Source organism: Cygnus olor, chromosome 3 (assembly GCF_009769625.2).
Source record: "Cygnus olor isolate bCygOlo1 chromosome 3, bCygOlo1.pri.v2, whole genome shotgun sequence".
Lineage (NCBI taxonomy): Eukaryota > Metazoa > Chordata > Aves > Anseriformes > Anatidae > Cygnus > Cygnus olor.
In genome coordinates, this window is record NC_049171.1 from 88,279,150 (window position 1) to 88,302,316 (window position 23,167).

The window sequence follows — 23,167 nt, forward strand, 5'->3', positions numbered from 1 at the left end:
GAGTGTTTTGTTTTTCAGGTGTTAGGCTTCACCAAAATTAGAGGGGTCCTTCCAGCTCATGGCACAAAACTTAAGGAAAAAAAATAACTGTAGACATCACCTAGTTGTTTGCAAAACTTTCTCATTTGGGTTCACCTCAAGGCAATGGCTTTATCCAGTGACTTTTCCATTTGTAGAACTCACTGAGCAGAGCTACCTGGGCTAGAAGACATTATTAACTTCTGTACGCGGCAGAAGAAAGAAAAATATTTTTGTTTCTGAAGGGCTGCGGGTTTCAAAGCTGCATAAAACAAGGATGGTCAGACAGAGATTTTATCTCAGGATAGAATGAAGTGTTCGTTCTGTCTCCCAAAGCCAAAAAATCTTGGCCAGCTTAGGAGGCTGAATCTAGGGCTTCCATTTAAACAAAGTGAGACTAAAAAGAACCATTTTAAACTAATTTCATTTCCTGGGTAATATGGGTTTATCCTCATCCTTTGTTCCTGTCAATGCTGACAAGCATTAACTGATGATTCTGATGAAAGCAGTACATTCAGTGTTGATTTGTAGCTCAGATAAGTATCAAGGAAATGGAGCCAATAATGACCCTGATAAATTTAATAAGCTTTTCAAATGAGGCCCTTAACTAGCGCTCTTAAGCAGAAGTTGTCAGTGGAAGATGCACACATGTATTGTACAGGGAGAGAAATGGTGCCACCTTTTAGTTATACGATGGAAAATTGTGCACATCTCTCAGCCCAAAACTTTCCCAGGAAGCAGCCCCATCACTGAAAAGGAAGACTTGTGGTAAATGTATTTGCAAGGAGAAGAAAAGAGGCCAAGTTGTCAAGATCGTCAGCATTCTGTATTTGCTAGATCCAGGAGGGATGCACAGGCAAAGACTCCTGAAGACGTCATGTAAGACATACACATGCCTGCCTGGCACTCCACAGGTGTTACTGCTGCAAATTATGAATAGTACAGATTATAAAAATATTTCACTTCAGTAATCATTAATGTAATTTCCATTACTGCTGAGGAAACAGTGCTGCAGGAGGCTTTTTCTTCCATCAGTGTCACAGATATAGGAGCCCAAGTAAGGCAAATCTGAGTTGAAACACAATGGGGAATTACTATTCATTTCTGGGAAAAGAAGGAAACAACCTTTTCCAAACCCAGTAGTAGACTATAACAAAACAGAAACCTTCGGATCCTTTCTGGCTTTGAGGAAAAGTCTTCGCTTTTTCCAAATCATTCTGAACACTGAACTCTACTTTGCTGAATCTTGTGTCTCCTAGAGAAGCAGATCGAAGCTCATTCACTGGAGACGATATAGAACACTAATGACAGTTTTTGAATTTGGAAATTAGAGATACTTATGAATTTGAAAAAAAAACACACAAAAAACAGTGTAAAAAAAAACAGTGTAAAACAGCTGTACTCATTGACTATGCCAGTTCTGGACCCTAGTGGTTGAAATTAAGAGACTTGTGTGTATATTTGACATTATCCTTCAGCAAGGGGTGTCCAACTGGCATGGGAACTTTGCACCACTTAGGGCCTCTCTTCCAGATGGGCTTTGCAGATCTGACAGACCAACGGGTCAGATACCTGTCAAAACAACACAGATACATTTTAATTTGAGACTGATCACTGATAAAAGGTTTTGAGTGAAGCAGGAGCACACACCCCTTTGTCTGCCTTTGCCTCCCCAAGTGCCTCTTCAAGAAAGCAATTACAAATGAGCACAGCACCCTCAATTCAGAATGGACCACTGAAAAAGACCGTATGTTTTGGCACTGCTGTACCTCTGTATTGCACCCATTAGCACCTGCTTGACTTCCAGTCTCACAAAACAAATCAGGTGTAATCTCCAGGCTGCTGGTAAATTGTCCACCAGTAGCTAAAACTGGAGTGCCTTCATTGCAATTAAGTCCAAGACTGAATCCATCCGTCCCAGTCCCCTAGGGGAGGTGTTGCTTCAACAGCTTGCCTCAATAAGGTATACTAATTACAAAGTAATTAGCCTAACAGTGTAAAATAGTCTCTAAAAAGGGACTTGTTTACTTTCAGTGGATAAATGGTTATTTCTTCTGCACAGGATGGGCTTCTGGCCTAGCCCTGCATTTTCATAGGCCCAAATTTACTTTAGTATTCTCTGTACAATACTTTTCCGGCTTGCTGCTGCAGGAAGCCAGAACCTGAAATTAAGAGGTACTAGAATAGAATTATCGCAACTACAAATCTCTGTGAAGAGCAATGTCTGGCAAATATCCTCTGCTTTTTACCATTTGAAGTTTTAGACTTGGCTTTGCAAACAGGCAGGGGATTTCAGATCCAGAATCAGTTACTGGAAATCTTAGCCTGTGGCTGGGTGGCCTGCAGTTTTGTTAGGCTTTAAATCTTTTGCTACCAGTAGAGAGGGAACAGAAGTCCTTAGAGAAAGAGGAGTCTTTTCAGACAATAAAGATCCAAAGTAAAACCCCAGCGTAATCTGCACAAACAATGCTCCAACAAATTAGAATTTGGAACAGACTGATAAACTTTGTCCAGTGATGTTTGCATGCCTGTGTTGAGTAATCCCATGGTCTTAATGGAACCTCAATCAGTCATCCTCTCCCCAAACAGCTTTGTTACCTTCTATTTGTATCGAGCAATTTTGAGATATTAAGAACTTTGGACAGAGACCACGCGATGCATTTGAAGGCATTTGGCAGATTCCTGAGAACTACAAAGAAAGCTTGCTATGCCAGGCGGCTACAAACTATTTAACAGCAGCACGTTTTCCTAGGGCTTTCCTTCCTTAGCAATCCTGAATAACAAACATAGAAAAATGGATCATATTTGGAGGTCCCTGCCACTGAAATGGAGTCACTTCCAAAGTGTTTGTATTTGCTTTGAGGAGTTTATGATAGTTAAAAGACCTAGAAGCAGCAGAAGGGATACAGGAGATGGCATGGAACAAGACTCAGTCACTTTTTCTCACACGCATGCGTTAAATTAGTCCCTTTTGACCTTTAATGTTATGCTAGTGCATTAGTGGAATCCCTTACATAACACCACGAGGACAGGAAGTCAGAGAGACTCCTGTCTCTAATTTCAAATGCAAGGGGAGTTCAGAGAGACCAAACACAGGTCCCTACTTGGGAATCTGGCGGAGAACCAACGTAAGGCAGCTTTTTTGGGGAGAACTTGTAAGGGTATTTGACAGACGTGTAGGGCTAAGTCCTTCTCAAATTTCCCTTACTGTAGGGGGAGGTCTGTAGCACAAGTTTTGACATCTCAAGGCTGCAGTTACAGTGAAGGAGGAAAAAAATACAAAATAGTTTTAATCCATCAGTGTGCCAAGTGCAGTTCTGATCACGTGTCCGCACGCTTACGGGAAAGTGCTCCCGTGATAATAAATGATCTCACTGTGAGAAGTGAATGTGTGAATGTGAGATACACATCAATGCTGTGTGCAGGTTTAGACAGACAGTGGCTTTTTAAGAAATCCCTCTGTTTCTGTGTGGGGGCTGGAAGTGCACACCCCAATTCTGCATAGGAAGGAGGATTTAGTAATGGCCTGATTTGAAAGCTTTTGTTATTTCTCTTTTGAGCAGGTCTAATCCAGCCCTCTGGTCCAGGCTTTTGGCTTCCTTTGGGGACTGCAGGCTGGGGCTTTTCATTGTTAGCTGAAACAGACATTTGGACGCTTTCCCTTCCTGGAGCACATTTGCTTTTAGCACTTTTAATACTTGCTTTGTCCCAAACTCAAACTTGTCCTATTTTGTTTGCTGCCTTTTTTTTTTTTTTTTTTACCTTGATTCAGCAGTGGCAAAAGCCTGATGCCTGGGAGCACTTGGTCTACCAACTTCCTTTTCCGTTTTGACTAACCCCAGTTCCTACTGTTTCACAAAACAGTTTTTCTGAGAGTAGAAACAATCCACAAAACTCACATGAGGGCTTCAAAACCCAGCACACAAGACTTTCCTGTGCATTCTGCTGTCCATGTCATCTCTGGTGTTTCGTGAAATTGTACCCCCTTTTTTAGTCAAGTCACCCAACTTTCCATTATATCCAGCCACTTGGTCTGTCCTGGGGAGCTTTTACAATAACCTACAGATATACACTGGCAGATGGTCTGAATTTTCTCAACCAGCTGAGGGTTGTCAGGACAGAGCCTCCATGTGGTTGCCAAATGCAGCTGGTGCACAGTCTCCTAACCTGTTATTTCAGTACACAGAGCTCTCGCTCTGCTAAAGGGGGACAGAACTGCCAATCTCAGTGTGGCAACCCACCCCAGGGCTCTGCTTACCCCCTTGAGTATGATAGGATCCCAGGGAGCAACCAGAATTCCCAGACTCCAGCTGCACAAAGGACTAGTTTGGATAAAGTGCGATGAGAATCCTGGTGGAATTTCCCTGATGGGAAACGGCAAGATATAAAAAGCATGGAAACAGCTGTAGGTAGTGTCATTGCAGTCACCTAAAATCTCTGTGGCACATGGCAATCACTTTGCACAAATTTTATTCTGTGAGCAGGAGGGCCACAAAGCCTTCCCGCCCAGAGGCTGCTGCTTAACACCTAGGAAGGGGCACAGGACTTCCATGTGCTAGGAGAAATTACCTACACATGGGGCAATTGCAGCCCTGCATGCAGCTCAAGCACACCGGTGGAGTTCAAGGCTGAACTTCTGAACCCTCAGTGAGCTTTTTCAATCTGGCTCTTGTTTGGATTAAGAGCAGAAGGCAGAGGGCTACAGACTATGCAGGAAGCACTCGATCAAAGTGCTGGCAAAGACTGCCTCCTCCCTGCCACATCCCTTCCCTTGACACCTCTTGGTTTTGCTCACCTGCAGCAGCTCTGGCTCTTTGCTTTTGAATTCACGTGGTATGTGCAGCACAGTTTCCATGCAGATGAGAGAAACCACATGCTGCTGGCGTGAAACACTGATAGCAGTGAAATCAGATTCTGCTCCAAGGGATGAAAGGTGTCCACAGAGCCTGAGAACTTTGTAATTCATGAGGAGTTCATATGGAACCTGCCTGTTCCCTAACACATAGCAAATTCTTCAGTTCAGGTGATGGAGGAGAGGTTGACTTGGATGTTACCCGTGCCAATTTCTGTTCTTCCAGTAGGAAGCTGAAAATGGAGTGGCAGCTGAGCACTCAGAATCATGTACTCCGTATCTACGAAACCTCTTGCTGACAGAGCAAGGATGACCCAGGAACCCGTGACATCCTTCAGTCCTTTTGGGAAGGTAACAACTACACAGTGTTGTCCTTTAACCAACAATTTGGACCTGCCAAAAGAAAATGAGTGCTATATTAAGGTAGCATCTAGATGCTGGCCTGAACTCAGCGACTGTTCTGGATAGTTAGTCCACACTATCCACGTAGCAATCTCCATGCTGTAAACTGCTGAGCTGCTCAGGTTTCCACTCCTGAAATCAAGGAGTCTGACCTGCAACAGTGCTTGACACCTCCCCAAATGGTTTTGGTGTGTTGGTGGCCTGCACACATGACTCTGGAATCTGGAAATGGCCTATTGCTCCACACAGCGCTGGTGAAATCCCTGAGAACTTCCTCAGCCTCATGGGCTAGTGAAAATACTTCGTTGCTACAGCACTTAAATGGAACACGCCAGGCTGGAGCACAAATGGACTCAGAAATAAGAAAGTAACAACAGGAAGTTATGAAAGGGAGAACTTAGGCTGGGGTTGAAAGAACAATCCTTGGCTACAAAACAGATTTGCTTGTGGAGTCATCCCTTGGAAACAGTGAAAGCCCCAGACTGGGCCAAATATGAGAAAGTGAACTGTAGGGAGCAATTCTGCAGTGATAGGGTGAACTTCATTGGTTTTTTATGTCCAAGTGCTGCAGACAAACGTTATGAAAGAGAGGAGGAGGACTCAATTTACGGATGATGTGGGTACTCTGATGGCCATACTTCTGCAGAAGAGCCCATAACAAGTAAAGCAGTTAAGCAATAACGTTCATGAGATATTGCTGTCAAAAACAAATCAGGCAGAAAGTGAAAAGACAAAGAACTAAAGTCCAAGAAATGAGGAATACCATGGTTAGTCTCACCTGGACGGTGTCCGAACTGCAAGGGGTAGAACAGAAAGCTGTGGAGTGCTCCCCAGATGAATTCTGACCACAAGCTGCTCTCACTCACCTCCTACCACTCTGATGACCACAACTTGGCTCAAACTAGCATTTCACCTTCATGTTATACCTTCATCCAATCCTCTCCTCTATGTTACATCATATCCAGGATGGGTGCAAGGCAAATTCTTACCATTGTGCAGAGAAATTGAGGGCACGTACGAAAGAAGTCTGTACAATGGAAACAGTAAAACCTCTTCAGAAAATAGAGCAGGATATTTCTGGTTGTAAGCACCAGAAAAAATGCATTCAGGAGGAGCAGAGAAGGCAGAGGGGTTCTGGGTGATAAATCCAAACTTCACATCATTATATCAACTGCAGAACAGCACCCCTGACCCTTGGTAAAACAAGGCAGTTTACTGATAGTTCCATATGGTGGCGTGGTACTTTTTAATCTCGGCTAGGTGATAGCCAGTGCACCCAGGCACTTTGTATTTGAAACAGGCTCTCTTAGACAGGGTGAATGTGACGTGGGCCAAACATTCTGGCCAAGATAGCCACAAGCACAGCCAAGGTACTCTCAAAGGTATACATTAATACAGCTCCTCAGCCCTTCTTTATGCACCTCCTTAGCACCTCTGCCGAGGAGCCACAGGGCTCCTCCTATGCAGCTGGTTTGAACATCATCTGAGGAGCAAAGAGCAGATTCCTCAAGAACAAACCTGCTGGATAATTACTGATAAGTACTGCTGACTGCTGTGCTATGAAAATAGTCTCAAGCTGGCGAAGCACCTCACTTCAGGTCAGAGACAAAGCAGAAGTGTTTCATCTGTCTGGTTTGTTCCTCCTTCAGCAGCAGATCTCAGCAGTACCAACACAACCCTGAATAAGCTGGCCAAATGGAGCATCAACCATGACTTTGCATGACTGGAAAGAAACAAAAGGAATTGCTTATCCAAATGAAGTAATCTGCCAGACTCCAGCCAGGTAGGGGTTGCTGCTCTGAGGCTAGAAGGCATCCAGAGCCTACATCCAGAAATTGGATGCTCAGGTCTGTAGCGTAGTAGAGGTGCTCGGCTATGACTCCTGAGTCAAGCCGCATTCCCCACATTAAATCTCTTTCAATCTCAGGTGGCGTGAGTGAGCGGAATCTGTCCTTAAGGTTACCTTAGGCTTTTGTCTTGATCCTGTCACTTCACTCATTTCAAAGAGCAATGGTGTCCTTCAGAAGGGCAAAGCTCTTACTGTCATGGTCAGAGACAGACTACATCCCTGTACAGTGCTCAGCTCTGCCTATTCTTTTCACCTTGCAGCAGACCTCCTGTTTTAGGAGCACAGCAGGAACTAAGTGTCTTCTGTATGCAGAGTTTTCTTCCATGTGCAATGCAAGTCCCCGATGGCAGAAGAATAACGGCAAATGAATGAGGGAGATAGACAGCAGGAACAGAGGATGTGATTGGGAATGGATGAAATTCTCAGTATACTGGATATTACTAGCCACCTGTGAGAAGTACCCATCTCAGTTTGCAGCCATGATAGAAATTTGTCTCAAGTTCTGTTCTGTTTCCTCATTACTTTCCTTTGACCAAGGAGGGACAATCTACAGAGCCCAGCAAGTGACACCTCTTTCATTTATGCAAGCATCAGTACCAGCAATTGGCAAGCTGCAAGGGCAGGTATGCTCCTAAAGTTTTGGCTAGTCAGGGTTTTTTGGAGGAGACAGGGAACAGAAGAGTATATTTCAACACTACACACACAGCAGACACACTGGTGGTGTAAGGAAAAAGCCATGAAGGCAGGCAGATCTGGAGAGCACACAGGCTGGTTAACCCTGATGTTAAGGGATGTAAATTAACTGTGTTCCTGTCTTGGAAGAGCTTTAACAAGTAGCCCAAAGTGTGATCTTATGCAACTGCATATCATGGGACACCTCAGTTTCTCCTCATAGGTGTTCCCAGGCCTACAGCAGCAGTGAGGAAAAAAAAAGAAAGGCACTGTTACCTCTCTAAACAGAGGTAAAGAAGGCCACAACAGTCAGTACAGTGATCTCAAGCAAAGCTGAAACCCAAGGATTTGGAAGATGCATCATCTAGTTGTGCAGTATAGTGCCTGCTGTGATAGGCTCCCTGCAGACTCTGTTGATATCTTCATGGACTGACTGATACTTAACACTCCAGCAGGTCCAAATGCAGTGAAGAAAGAGGCTCAGTTAGGTGGGCAGTCCTGTTATTATGCCAGACAGGATTAGAGGATGTCCTGGTCAAGTCCTCATGGCATTGAACAAAGCAGGTTGTTCCACTTGGAAGTCCCAGCTCAATTCTCTCTCTGCCTTCCCCTGCCTTGTGGCAGCACCACAGGTTGAGCACTTCCCCAGTTACCACGGACTTACAGAAGGCTTTAGAAACAATTACTGAGGTAAGGAGAATGTAAGCCTGGACAACTCATTTATGTGGGAAACTTGTGATAGGAATTCTGGCTTCATTCCCCAAATAACTACTGGTTAGGTGTCTTCAAACATGTTTAGTCCTTGCAGGGCCACCCGGCCCCATCAGGTTGGAGGATGGAAGCAATTAACGGCTCCTACTGTAAGTGGTGCCAGCTACAGTTAGTTCCACAGAGCAACATAGAAAGCACAGGTAGTGGGGCAGGAAGAGTCAAAACTCTCACAGAACCACAGTGGATAAGATTCTGCAAGGAGACACAAAGCCTTCCCCTTTCAGTGCTGTTTCATCTCCTCAACAGCTCTGTTCTCTTTTCCTCAACTGTCTCCACCCCGCTTGTTACATCTCCTTGGTGGGAGGAGGAAAACATGGGTGGTGTAGGGAGGGACTAGCAATGTAACAGGGAGGGCTTGGATCCTAATCACTAATTAAGATCTGTTAATTTTAGAGATTAAACATTGAACATATCTGGAGGTATCCTTTGTTCTCACTAAAAGCTTATGGAACAATTTATCAGAGTCAAGGCATTGGATCTGGAGTCCTGGTGTGATTCCAGCATGACAGAGGATTTACCATTTCCCATCTCAACCTGCTGTGCAGGGTTGCTATGTGAATGCTAGCTAGATAACGTGCTCCACCCCACAGCTGCTAGATAGACGCAGCAACTAAAGAATCTCAAAGACTTCAGATACAGGAATAACAAAGCTTTCAGAATTGAAGTATTTGATGGCTACAGGGCTGCACCAAATGTACTCCTCTAATTTAGTTCTCGCTGTTACCCATTGCACAGCCTGCCAGCATCTCTCAGGGACTTTTCCAAGGGCCTACCTCAAGTCTCCACTGCAGAACGTCAGATCTGAAATGCAGGAGTCTCCAGCTGCCCCAAGCCCTGCAGCCCAAGCTCTCCCAGCAACAGCCCCATGGCCTCTGGTAACCCCATGGCTTGCTAATGCAAAGTTCATAAACCGCTCTGACATCCCCATGGAAACAGAGTGTGAGGCCATAAACAGGGGATTAGCACCTCCTAACGCTGAGCAAAGCGCAGAAGGCGACAGCAGTCTTTCAGTTTGTCCACCAAAGGGCAGAGGCCATTCAGTCCTGGGAGGGGGAAGAGAGCGTGTTACACAGGAAGGGCAGGCTGAGGGCGAATCATTGCCTGCAGTCAGAAAGGACAAATGGGGATGGGGAAGAGTAGAACACTTCTGTGACAGGCCCTTGCTAGCTGCTCAGCCCTCATCTCACTGCTGGTACCCATCCTGAGCACACCTTTCTGTCCTAATTGCAGCTGGGGGCCAGACACTGAAAGGCTGAGAGAGAAGGGGCTGTTTGTTTCGGAGATGAGGGGGCTCAGCGCAGGTCTTATCAATGCTTATAAATACTTGAAGGGAAGGTGTAAAGAAGACAAAGCCAGACTCTTCTTAGTGGTACCCAGTGACAGGACAAGAGGCAACAGGCACAAGTTGAAACATAAATTTTGTTTGAATGCAAGAAAGCACCTTCTTAGTGTTAGAGTGGTTGAACTCTGGAACAAGCTGCCCAGAGAAACTGTACAAGGTTCATCCTTGGGGATATTCAAAATCTGACTGGACACAGTCCTGGGTAACCTGCTCTCAGTGACCCCGCTTTAGCAGGAGGTGTGGACTAGACGGTCTCCAGAGGACCTTCCAACCTCAACTACTCTGTGATACTGTGACTCCAGTTCTGTGGCATCCTTCCATGACTGCCCTACTGAATGTTACTGAACAGGAGGCCAGTGCAGCTGGGAAAGCGTGAGCAGACTAACACACATGGCAGTTTTCATCCTGTGGGGATAGATGGTCTGAATGAGATGCAGTTTGTCCTTAAAGACTAACAAGAGTTGTGACAGATACTGTTTCTCTGAAATGCTGTAAGTACTTTTTATGAAACCTGCTGCCTGAGGCATGTTCTACCCAGTTATAAGGAACTGCTTTTCCTCTTCCAATCTATCCCTTAATTAAAAAAAAGACAGAAAGATAAGACTATTCACCTGTTGAGCTTGGGTTTCTTGGGAATATGCCCTTCAGGAAGTCGAGGCCTGTGGTTTGGCAACAAACCTGAGATAGAAAAAGAAAGGCGTGAGAATATTTTGCAGTCCTTCCTTGCCTCTGTATCATCCAGAAGTTACATTACACCTCATAAGCCAGGCAACCCAGATCCCTACTGCTAAAACACAACTAAAGCACAAAGGGTATTTGTTCTTTCTTTAGCCATTGCTGAACCTGCACCCTAGCCAGAGAGAAATGAGGAGGTTCTGCTGGATACACTCTTTGAGAGGAAACACACATAAGACCCAGCCACTTGGGCTCACCAGAGGCTTTTGGAGAGGACATAGGACAGGGGCGTCCAATCAGATTCCATCTCCAGGGTGAAAAATCTATTAAGATTCTCAGTCCATTTAACTTGGATACATCTCATGTACCAGACAAAGACCAGCCCAATGCACAGACTGTGTCAACCTGGGACCCACTTCCAGGTCAAAACAGAGATCTTCACAATACAGATGGTCGACAGGTGCATTAATGGGGTCAGGGTCAAGCTTACACTAAAACAAGTCACTTCAGAAGCGGGTATTTAATCATTAGTAGCACAGTTACAGTCTGTGCCACTTCCCACATCCTTCTACAATGGCAGACTCATCTACAGCGATAAATGTCGACTGCTAAAGCAGGAGCAAGATGCATAGAAAGCAGAGCACATGGTTTCTGGTCCATCATCCTGTCCCAGTACTTGGTGCACAACGGCTTTGCTGGGTGACTGGACAATGAAACCTTACAGAGTTATACCAACAGGGTGGGACACCCCTCTCATGGGGTTGTCTGAGGAGGCGGCCAGGTACCTGCACGGTGAGCCATCTGCACGCAGACCGCAATCTTCTTGTGCTCCTCCAAACAGAGGCCAGTGGTCCGTCGCGGCAGCATCCCTCCGTCAGAACGGATAAACTGGCTCAACAGCAGGACGTCCTGAGGGAGCAAAAAAGGGCAGAACCATCAGTGCTGCAGCTACTTTAACTGCTGTCATTCTGAGATGGCGTGCTGGTCCTCACGCTGCGCACAGAGCTCAATACAAAGCAGAACAAGGATTACTTCCTACACTTTTGGCTGCAGCTTGACAGCAAGTGACTTTTGCTTGCCATCACTGCCTGCCAGCTTAGCTCAGTTAGGTCACTTAGATGGCCTAACTTTTCCCCTGCCTTCACTAGTGTAAACACATGATGTCAGCTCCAATCCTTGCTCCTTCCCTGTCACTTGCTCCAAGATTCTAGCTAAGACAATGTGTCCTAGGTACTGAGGCACAGTTACACAAGACCTACAGACGGACAGTGTTTACACAACTTGAGATTCCATCACAGCTGCTGTCCTAAAGGTCACAGATATGTTAGATCACCCCTGGCCCTTTCATTGTTCCCTCAGAGCAGGGCTGTTCTCTGCTACCTATTCCTCCAACTTTCATCTAGTTTTCCATGGTGGAACTTCCCTCTTGTCTCTCTGGAACAGCGGAGAGCAGGGCAGCATTCCAAGACCTTGCACGAAGCAGCTTGTTGTGAGAAAAGAGCGTGCGCCAATAAGAAAGACCTAACAGAATAAATCACTACTTTCAGCCTTTCGACTGTGCGTGCGTTAAGCAGGGCTGTTAAAGCCATGCTGGATGGAAGGAGCGCTCAGAGCACGCTGAGGGTTCGGCTGGGATTCAAGGATCATTTAGATCACACTGCTGTTGACCTTTCCAATTAAGTGCTCTAGAAATATAAAGCGCTTTTAATAAAAACAAAATTAAAGGGAACTGTAGAATCAGATAGTATCATAAGTCTACCATGACAAATTATTAAACACAACACAAGTGTCCCATTAACTTCACATAGTAAAACAGCCCTGTATTCAGATACAGCTCTCCATTTCCACACACACCCACTGCCAGAGCACCCTCAAGCCAACATAGGCACGTCTTGACACACTGACGTCTGTGTAAGTTGGCCCAAAGGGCTTTTGGGGCCTCCGTGCTGGTTTTCCCCCCCGTCTGTTGACAGACTTGTTGCTGGTTGAGAGTTTACTTCTCCACTGCTCTTGTAAACATTTTCATAGTTGAGGTAGCTGGAGCGTGCAGAGGCTGCTCTCAGGCTGGAAGGGACGTGCCAACAGGCACCCCGACAGCAAGGGAATTCAAATCAGGTATGTCAGCACTTTATACCCCCCTGTCTAGGGCAACAGGCAAGAACAAAGAGCACTTGTTGCTTTTTGTGATGGGTGACCCTGATTGCCTGTTGATCACAGACCTCCTCCTACCCCATATCTATTCCATTTTCCATAAAGAATTCCACAAAGAGCTCCCTGGAGCACTCCTAGCTTCATTTACTGCCCTTGCAAGGACAAACAATCAAGTGGACTAACATTCAGAATACATAGCTATCTAGGATTTATAAATCCATCCCCACTGCAGGAGACCAGCTCAGCTCTGAAGCGGGCTGTTGGAATTCAGCATGGCTTTCTGGTAATGACCAGCTCTGACAGATGCTGCCATACAAGTGCTGCAGTCAAAATACAGAGTTTTTTTTCCTCTCCAATCCCACCCTCACTACTATGATCATGAAAAACAAAGTTTCCCTCTTCCCTTATCTGGCTTCCTTTCTACCAGTTAATGCATTCAGGCTTATTTTCAGATTCGTCTCTTTGAAATAACAGCAGGTTAGGTAACTCCATGCTAATGAAGAATGACTTACTACCACCATACAGTGATGTATCCAAAGAACAAGAATAGCACAGTTGAGCAACTAGCAGGAAGCTCCCAAGAGGCCATCTGTGGGTAGAAGTGTCCTCAGCCCAGCTAGCATATCACCTTGCCAATGAGAACAGTAACCAAGGGACCATTTGATGCCAGCTGCGTTGGTGGAAACTGGACAGAGGCCAGCCAAACAGTCCAAGGATACTGACTTTCGGCCACTCCTGAAATGCACTGGATTGGATCCAGGAAGCCTAAGCAAACCTCCATCCCATTTTTTCCATCTTCTGTAGCCATCCAGTTCTCCAAATCACCTACACCTCCACTTGCTGTTTAGCACAAACATATCACTTCCCTAAGTGAGAAAGGGCTGTTCAGCTCCAAGCGCCTCGAAAAACTTCCTACACTCTTCTACTAGCCTGCTGTATTACTCTGTGGGGAAGAAGGAGAAGGGAGCTGATGGCAAGTTTGAGGCTGTTCCAGTCGTTGCAGCCGTGAAAGCCTGAGTAAGCCATAGGCTCTCCTGAAGGGTGTGTGTGGTCCAAGCGCTTTCGCATATTACCACCACGCCTCACGGAGTCACAGGGCTGTTATCAAGTGTTTCCATGCAAAGGTGGGAGGTGGGAAGCAAAAGGAGACAGTCTTTTTCTCCCTCTGGAAAAAGAAAAAAAATAGGGAAAAATCCATTCTGTTATTATCTTTGACCAACAGTGTGTCTCCAGCTGACCAACTTCCTTGTGTGACAGTCGTATCTCAAGTGAAATCATCTATGTCCCTGCCGCTGCAGTTCCAAACTACGCTCACAGCATTTGGCTCAAAATGCTGCACACTCAACAGAAGATTTGTCCATTTCAGAAGATCCCCGCAGTTAGCAGGCCAGGTGCCTCTCCCAGCGGACTTGTGCAGATGCATCTTACCACAGGGAGAAAGCAGACAGGTACAGCCAACTTTATGGGGCAGCTGCGGAGGGAAGTGAACAAGCATGTAGAAGAATCAAAGAAAAAAATACGTCTGGCAAGTTCTCGTGGTGCCGTCATGTTCCATGAAATTCACATTCTGTGCTAGTGGACAGCCAAGCCTGTAACTACAGATTTGCTTTAATCACTGGACAGCTCCCATGAGGCTGGACCCAGATTCCCACCCCTGTAATCTGCAGCATTTGATGAAAACAACTTGGATTGAATTAATCTATGGCTAACAGGCAAAGATTGCAGTTTGGTTTCCCCTAATTGCAGCCAAAGCAAGATGACATATTTACTGCCTACTCAGACTAATGATGTTTGAAGTGGATAAGGGGGAGAAGGAAAAACAAGTTTAGCCTTCACCTTTAAAAGGTCTGGATAAACTCGCTGAACAAAACACTATGCATAACATGTGAATAGATGGCAACTGAAACACAGAGGCATCTCTGCATTTCAGTATCCGCAGACAATTTGGAAAGCAAAATCCTTGACTGGTTACATGCAATTCATTAAAACCTTCATTTATCACAACACGAGTTCTGTCTGTGTAGCCAAATTACTACTGGGCTGTAGACAAGCCTGCCTGTCATTATTTCCAGTTACACAAGAACGTATTTCCTCCTTTAACCCTTACTCCTGGGAGCTGTACGCCATTCTCTAGGCATTTTGTAAGAGGATTGCAGGTTCCAACCCAGTTGCCTCCTGACAATGATGAAAATCAATTTTTTTTTAAAATCTGATGGCTGTGAAAAATCAAGTGAGGTCTGGGATTCAGTGAACAGACATACCCAGACGACAAACAGTGGGCATTTGTACCTCAGGCTCCTTTATCCTGAGCCTCAGTGGAGACTAAGGACTGAACTGGCAATGACGGCTGCAGCCCTCCACACCGCAACTGAGGCCGGTTGGAATCATGACCCGTGAGTGCTCACAATGCCTGTTTGGTTGATTAATAACTTCGGAGACATTGGTCCCCCAGTTCTCTGACAGCTAAAGTAACTCATTATGCTACTACTTTAGACTGTGCTAGTTGCCCATGACAAAAGGAAAGTCCTATGAGGTCATATTACTCAGCTCCCTCAGGGGCTAATTCAACACTTCCCTTTTCATAGTGCCTTATTCAGTCCAATTACAAGCGTCCCAAGCAAAAAAGCTCACACTTTCCCTTCTGTGCAACCGACTGATCTCAGCTTATCAATCTCAAAGAAACCGCTGTGATCCACCTATTCTGATCTCTTACTAAGCATGGGTTATAGGTTATGCTGTATGAACTAGCCTGTATCTTTAAAATAGCTGGTCTTGATTTACAGTCTTTTAGGACAATTCAGCCACCAATGAGTAAATTGTCTAATTAAACAGTTTAATAAACCGTTTAATTACCCACAGTTAAATGCCTGCATTTTATTATTTGAGTATTTCAAGATCCCGCTAGTCATCACTGCTGCAGCAAAGAATAACAGCTGAGAACTTTTGTGCAGAAAAGGGGGATTTTATTCCCCTTAACATTTAAAAGCCTATAAATCCACAACTGGCATTAAAATGTATAATGGACTTATTCAAGCAGAAGAGGTGATCTACTCCAGAGCTGAAATTTCTCCTAGCTCTCATCAACCCCATGGAGGAATAGTTCTAAATGCTGAGGCAGGAACCTTCTACAACTCTGATACGCTGGTTCACACTGCTCTCTTTAGCTTTCTGTCCAGACTCTCCTCTGCTCTGCAGCACGCATACTGGATGTATATTCCCAGATACACTTGCATTCAAAAACTACGCAACAGCCAGGGTGGACATGTGCCAAGGCTTCCTAAATCGTTGGGAACAACCTCAGCAATGATTCTCAAGACTCTGGCTGCAGGATCTCTCCTCCCATTTGGTTTTCTCCTGCCTCCATACTGACCACTAGAAATCAGAATCTAAGAATCAAACAGCTTCAACATGGAAGAAAATGTGTAATCTTAGTTCACAGCACAAACATATTTAACACTCAAGCTTCACATTGTCCTACTTCTTATCCTGGAACTCTGGCCCTACAGCACCACATTATCTCAAAGCACTTCGTTTCTCATTGGCCCAGTTATCTCTTTGTGCAACCGAGTCCTCTACCACAGACAGCAGTAGAAAATAAATCTTATTAATTTTCAAGATGACTCATCTCATCCCTGAGTATCAGTTTATAGTTTCTATGAAGTTCCTAGTGGGTGACTCATGGAATGCTTTCTGAAAATCTGTGGAGCGAGGCAGTTTAATGATGCTGTTGACTCCATGCATTTAGAAGTTATGTGACTCTAAATTAACCTTAGAAAACTATTTCCCAGTGTAATCGGTTTACTTTGAATACAGTGGAGTTCAGCAACTATGAAGAAGTGAGTCTTGCAAGAAATCCCTGCATTCAAACATGAACAAAACGAGTCTGATCTGCTTTTGTAGTACTTTCCATACCTTAATGATATTTGCCATTTCTCCTTACTTATTCTCACCTGCTAATTCAGAATATTTTAGCTTGCCCAGACTGTTGTGAAACCATACCAGAGAACACAGAACACTTTGCCCTGACATTTATTTCACTGTTTAATACTGCCTCTGGCCCGATTTGGAATCATTAACAACACTCAGATCCTAGACAACATCATTCCTGAAACACAGACTGACAGATGCTAATCTGCCATTTCATTTATATCTCACATCATGTTTCACCTGCCTGAAGTAATTGTATTTTATCTGGCACTGTTTCTGTACTCATGTTCTTCAAAACTCATGAGTCATAACTGGTCCTGTCCTAATCACTTATTAGGTTTTACTCTTAATTGATACCATTCTACTTGGTATTTGCAGCATTTCATTTACCAAGTAGTAACCATCAGCATCATTCTCTTTCCTCTCTGTTGTCTAGTATTTCACATGTTATTTTCAAAGCATTTGGTGATTCCTTAGGATTTTTTCCACACACAAAAAAAAAACCTGCAAAAGTCAAGTTATTTGTTAGTTAATTCCGCTAAGATCTTGGCACTACACACAATTCAGGCCTGCTGGTCTGTACCTAATTCAGTGCTTAAGTCTGTACCTGTTTTCTCCTGTTGCTTTACAGCAGTCATTTGCAAGACTGCGATTAGTACCTAGATATTCAAACAATTTTTCATTTGTGTGCATGTGCTCACACATTAGGACGGCATGCTTGGCCATCCTGCAACCAACATCAATTTCAGTTCCTCTGACTTCTTTCTTAAAGTTCCCTGTGTCCTTCTTACAAGCATTTATGTTCCTCCAAATGTATTTTTATCTCTGTCACCCTAATCCTAACGGCATTAACTTATTCTGACTTCTCTGTTGCCTTATCTTAGTAACAGCATGTTGCTGTCTGGTCTTCCTCTTTTCTAATTCCAGCATTGGGATTTTAGCTTACACAGGGGCACTTCGGTCTTTTATAGACTGTTTGAATGACCTTTTCTTGTGAAGCTACATTCTGTATCCTCTACCTCATACTCTTTATTCTGTTTTTGACTGTTGTGCTTTTGTTTAAAAGCATTACATAATTTCCCTGCCATCTTCCACATTTATTGTCAATCATACTCTCGTTAGTTAATAAACACCTCATTAGCATTTCCTGCAAAAGGCTTCAATCAACTGTTTTTTCCTGTTGCTAAGGGGAAAGGAAGAGAGCATGTATACTCTCTGTCATATCCATCAAGAGCTTCAAAAGGTATGCAGAACAGTTACTACTTCAGTGAACAATGACCTGCAACAAAACAGCAGCGCTTAAAGATGCAAGTCTAGTCAAGATCCAGTCAAGACTTTTGGCTTCTCTGGAGTTACAGCAGACCCGAATCTGTTGACTAAATATTGCATTTCAGTTCCGTTCTCTTAGAAGCACAATGTTGAAGGGCAGCTAGGCACATTAGAGAGATATGGCCTTCTCAGATCGGATGGCCAGCAATAACAGGCGTGTGCCTAATTCCAAACCTCATATTTGATATGAACAAATCCTTCTTTTCCCAAGAAATACTATCAGCCAAGGCAAACAATCACTAGGTAAGAAGCTCTTGTTATACCCAATAGAAGCAGAGATGGAGTTACCTATCTTTACTATACCTGGCAAAAGAAGAAAGGATCAGGTTGTGCAGTAGGCTAGACACGAGAGCAGTATTTATCTATGAGGATGGTGTAATGCTCCTTCATTAAACTTACCACGTAATCATACTTATGCTTCAGGTTCCAGCGACAGATGGGACACTGACCAGAGGGGTTAGGAGGAGTTGGTGCTGCAGCATCCTCAATAATTTTCCCTTCAATCTAGGAAAAAATTCAGAGGATACAATGGTCGAGCAAAAATTTCATAATCTATACCTCTACCTTCACCTGTGATTTGAGAAAAATCTATCACTAAGACCACAACATGTTGACAATTACTGCACATATATAAGGGGGACCGGACCGGCATTATACAACTCACTCTTTTATAGATCAATAAATCAAGCACTTCGGATATACACAGATTATGGGGAAAATAAGTAATCCAAGGAGCAAAGAAAACCATTTGATAAATTCTTGTGAATATTTTATTTAAATCTAAACTAGTTCTTAGTTAATGTGAAATTCTCATATTTGCCTGAATTCCATTCATTGCAATATTCCTTTGAACTACTGTGCCTTGCAATTGCAGTGATCCTTTAGCCAAAAGCCTTAAAACACATTTTTGCTGGGAATATCAGAATGTCACAGAATAGCAGATGCATGCTGTGGGCCAAAGTATGCAGAGGTTTACTAGACTATAAGCCAACACCAAGGAAAATTCTGAGCATAAGTCAGACCTAAGAAAGAACTGTTAGAAGATGTCTGCTGTGTGTGTGTACATATATATTTAAAATACACCAATATTTTTTTTCTAGTTTAATTCCCTGAACAATCCCTTTGGGAGATCATTTTACAATCTTTTCTCTATCACTACAAAGTGGTGACATCTAACACTCGACTTTTCTCAAAAGTAACATGCAAAGAAGTCTAGAAGGCGTGTGTGGGAGGAACCTGAGAAATTTGTTTTCGAAGTGTAGGTATTTTAGGAATATTAAGTCTATATAAGTGTGCGCTTGTCTTTTTTGAGGACTTATGAATAGAAGCAAGAGCTCTCTCAACTTGCAGCTGAATGGAGATGTAAAGACAATAAAACTAAGCCAGTTTTTCTTCAAAAACATTTTGGAAGTTTTGTCTGGTCAAATTAAGATTAAAACCATTTGGAACACCAACTGTTAGGCTCAAATAGTTCAAACACCAGAGAGTTTATGAAGAAATCCTGGATATCTAATTAAATTCTCCAACACTGTGAAGGAATGCAATGTTATTTTTAATAAAAAGCTGAAAACCTGGGAAGAAAACAGCATGATGTTTTCTCTAAGTTTGTATGGGACACTGACATCCAGCTGAAATGTCAGAAACAGCTCATACCATGTGTCTTTCTTGCCTAGTGATGGCAAATATAAGTTAGCTGTACTTGAACCTCTGTACCTCAAAGAGAGGGAATGTGGTCAATTTTTAAGTAAGATCCCTTCCTCCACAAGCAGGACAGCCAGTTTTACAAAAAAAAAAAAGTAATTATGAATATAAAATACAGGCCAGTATCTACTCTTCCACTCATTGGTAAAATTATTTTTAGGGAAGCCAGTCTATCTGGTTCCCTCAGAGTCCTGATTCCTGTCAGTCTTTGACTTCAATTTCATTTTCAAAATGAGTGAAGAACCAGAATACTGTATCAGTATCAATTTTTCTTGAGATAAATTTTGGCATACAGGTTTTAGTAATTACTCCCCAACTACTAAGGATTCTCACGTTGTTAACCCACCCAGTTATTTTTCTGTTAGAGAACTAAGAGTGAATATAGATGCTTGACATTCTCAATATGCTGATGAAACCCAGTTTTTTTTAAAATTCGTTCATCTGGTTCATGTCAAACACTTCCTTCAATATTGATAAAAGACAAGAATACATAAAAAGATGACCACAGAGAGATGGATTCAGAAAAGTCTGACATTGATTTTGTAGGATAAATGAAATGACCAGGGGATATACTGAGAAATGTAACAAATGGTATAGGTTGACCAACTAAAGGGCTGAGTATCATTTATGAGTATGGATGGATCCTAGGTTGATGCTAGAATATTATACAATTTAAATATCCAAGTATTCCTTATATTTCTACATTGGATAGGAACTTGAGAATTATGCTAGCAGAGAAACCATCTAGAAAAATAATGTGAAATTATACATCTAAAATATAAGTAACCTGCTCCATTCAAGTTTCAAACCCAAATATGACAAGAAGGAAACTCACTTTCAAAGGCATAAAAAAATCTCTTCCCTCCCTAATATTTATTTTAAAATAGGTTAGGGCTTTGTGCATTGTTTTCTAGTTATTCCCAAATGATTCCTGCTCTACTCTTCCAATGGTATTTAAACACTTCAAAATATCCATACTGCCTGCCTCTAAATAGATAGCTACTAGCACACATACTGTGAGCAGAACAATAACATTTTTCCACCGCCTCCAGAAATTTCTGTGCCTCTTCTTCAAAAGAATAGTTCTCTTGATGACATGCAATAGATCAGATGGTGTTAATCAAGCAAATTCCAATTCTATTGCTTTGGTCTTTTCCCTTCTGTTTTACAGCATAGCTGAGAAAAATGCAGTTCTTCATCTGAAAACTCAAAACCGAGGTTTTCTTTACGGAACCAGTATTCTTTTAGTATTTTGACAATACCTCCACCATTTTTTTTTTTTATTACCGAATATGTTATGAAATACAACCTTCACATCACCAACAGTCACTAAGGCACGCTCTGATTATCAAACACGAAGCACATCAAAGCCAAGCAACATGTGTGGCACATAACAACCCTGTGCTTGCACATCGGGTAAACTTCCTTTGTGTCTACTCATACTAATCATGGGGCTGAGATGATGTCAAGTGTCATTTATAAAAAAAAAATGAAGCAGAAGAATTGCCTTTTGCATCTCAGCTACTCAACACCTGTACTCTGGGCTTCCAGTTTTACCAGGGATGTGACAACACCACAGGTTTGTTGTTCATGGGTGACACTGACTGAAGCACTTCATCCCCTCACCAACACCAGGGCGATGAGACCCTGGCCTTCTCTGGCCAAACCATCCACCTGACATACACACGCTTGTAACACACTCCTACCTTTGTTTTGCCTTCATACCCTGTGATGCGTTTTGGGCAGAAAATCAACCCTTTCACCTTCCCTTTTAGGAGCCACCAGGAGAATTTATTTCCCTCTGAAAAGGAAAGACGCAACAGCACGGACTGCCACTGAGCAAAACATGTGGACAGAGACTTACTGTGGTCGTATTGCCTTCAGTCACCTCCACGACTGCACAGACAAAAACATGAAAAAAGAAAAAAGATCAGGAAAACAAAATAATAGAGTGAGACTAATTCAGCAAAAAATAACTTTTTTTGGGGGGGAAGAAGAAGGGTGGTGAAACAGAGCGAACGCTACCGTTTCCCCCAACCGCAGTAAGGCAACAGGGCGACGGACAGCCCGGGAGCCTCTCCGCGGTCCCCCCGGTGCACGTCGCCCAGGACCAGCCCCAGACTCACCCTCCCGGAGGGCTCGGGCCGGCGGCGAGGCCCAGCCGCGTCCCCAGAGCCCGGCAAACAGCCGCCTCAGCCCCCCGCGCAGCAGGCTGGGGGCCGCCATCTTCTCGTCGCCCTGGTTGCCGTCACTCCCGCTTCCGCCGGGGGGAAGGCGGGCTCCGCGGCGCCATTTTGAGGCGCGGCTGGTCCCGCCCCTGTCACCTGAGGGGAAGGAGGGAGGCTGCTGTTACCCTGCCCAACGTATTCTCCTTGGGGTGGTTTTCCTTTTTTTTTTTTTTTTTTTTAAGAGCTTTTTCCACCTCGAGGTGGAGGTGAACCTAGAGGTAGTGTTGATACCGTGTTACAGAGGCCTGAGCTATGTTCCTGCCACAGCTCCTGAGTCTCTCCTGGCTCTCCAGTGAGAGGAAGGACAAGGGCTGGTTTAGCTTAATTGTGTGATGAGCCCAAGGGTGGCTCAGGCTTCAGGAGTGCTTCAGGCAAGCTACAAGGTGTGAAGAAGGGGCTTGGGTCAAATCTATCTATTTCCCATCCGTATCGGCCAGGTCAGTGCATATTCTTGCACTGGCGTCTGTAACTCAGGTGAAGGTTTGAAGCACCATGTTGTCAGGCTGCAAACTTACTTGTGCTACAAGTAGCCCAGTTTAGATGCTTTCCATTTTTAAATGAGTATCACTTGCATTTGGCAGATCTTGGGCAGCTTGTAGCCTGCTGAGAAAGTACTTTACCATCATCTTTCTTAGCATATGTCCATGTCTTAGCTTCTTCCACCGTCCTTTGATGGAAGGTAGCCCCTTGGTGCCTGTTGAGGGGGTGCATGAAATAGTTGTGACTTTAGGTACCAAAGTTAACATTCATTTTTGATGGTAATACTGTGTATTCATGAAGAGCCTGCTGGTGTAGTTGAGGTTGAAATGATCTGTAACCAATAGCAAAGGTCATTCATGGTTTTTTCCCAAATGCTAGTTAGTTTTCAAGTCTCTCTCTCAAAAAGCTAAACTAATAGAATGAGAGACAATCGTTTGGGAGTTGCGCGTTGGTGGTTATTCATGCATATGCTTTTATCAGTGGTCAACAGTGTTCAAGCAAGATACTCTACATTTTTCTGAGTTTCTAGCTAAACTGTCATGTAAAAAATATAAATTGTGACAAAGATAACATTTAACATAATGTAAAATAAAATGTGATTTTACTATCTCCAGAGGTTTCTTCTCTCTCCTACCTCCTTTCTCTTGTTACGCTTGCTTCTTGTTACAGTCCAGTTTGAAAATGTATGCCCATCTGGGGCAGTGGGACTATGCTTTTTTTTTTTTTTTTTTTTTTTTTGTAGTCCTTGATAAAACTGGGCAGGTTCTCCA

General features: G+C 43.7%; 2 protein-coding genes across 5 annotated transcripts in view; one reads left to right on the forward strand and one right to left on the reverse strand.

Moving 5' to 3' along the window:
* Positions 1-15,623, forward strand: part of RSPH9 (radial spoke head component 9) — a 35,784-nt gene extending 20,161 nt beyond the window's left edge. Inside the window, exon 5 of the mRNA XM_040550850.1 lies at positions 13,955-15,623. Coding sequence (XP_040406784.1) covers positions 13,955-13,986 — 32 coding nt within the window. The 3' untranslated portion in view covers positions 13,987-15,623. The remainder of the gene's footprint in view (positions 1-13,954) is intronic.
* On the reverse strand, positions 829-21,995 carry MRPS18A (mitochondrial ribosomal protein S18A). Of its 4 annotated transcripts, XM_040550845.1 has the most exons (8): positions 21,816-21,988; positions 21,554-21,585; positions 18,388-18,492; positions 11,367-11,490; positions 10,518-10,584; positions 9,338-9,607; positions 4,814-5,263; positions 1,396-1,590 (listed from the first exon to the last, which is right to left on the reverse strand). In XM_040550845.1, the coding sequence occupies exons 1-7, from the start codon at positions 21,913-21,915 to the stop codon at positions 5,038-5,040; spliced, it is 924 nt and encodes a 307-aa protein (XP_040406779.1). In that variant the 5' UTR covers positions 21,916-21,988; the 3' UTR covers positions 1,396-1,590; positions 4,814-5,037. The 4 variants fall into 4 exon arrangements, with proteins under 4 accessions (XP_040406782.1, XP_040406779.1, XP_040406780.1 ...); XM_040550846.1 differs by lacking the exon at positions 9,338-9,607 and having other exon boundaries at positions 21,816-21,995; XM_040550847.1 differs by lacking the exon at positions 21,554-21,585 and having other exon boundaries at positions 21,816-21,941.
* Between the last annotated feature and the right edge of the window lie 1,172 nt (positions 21,996-23,167).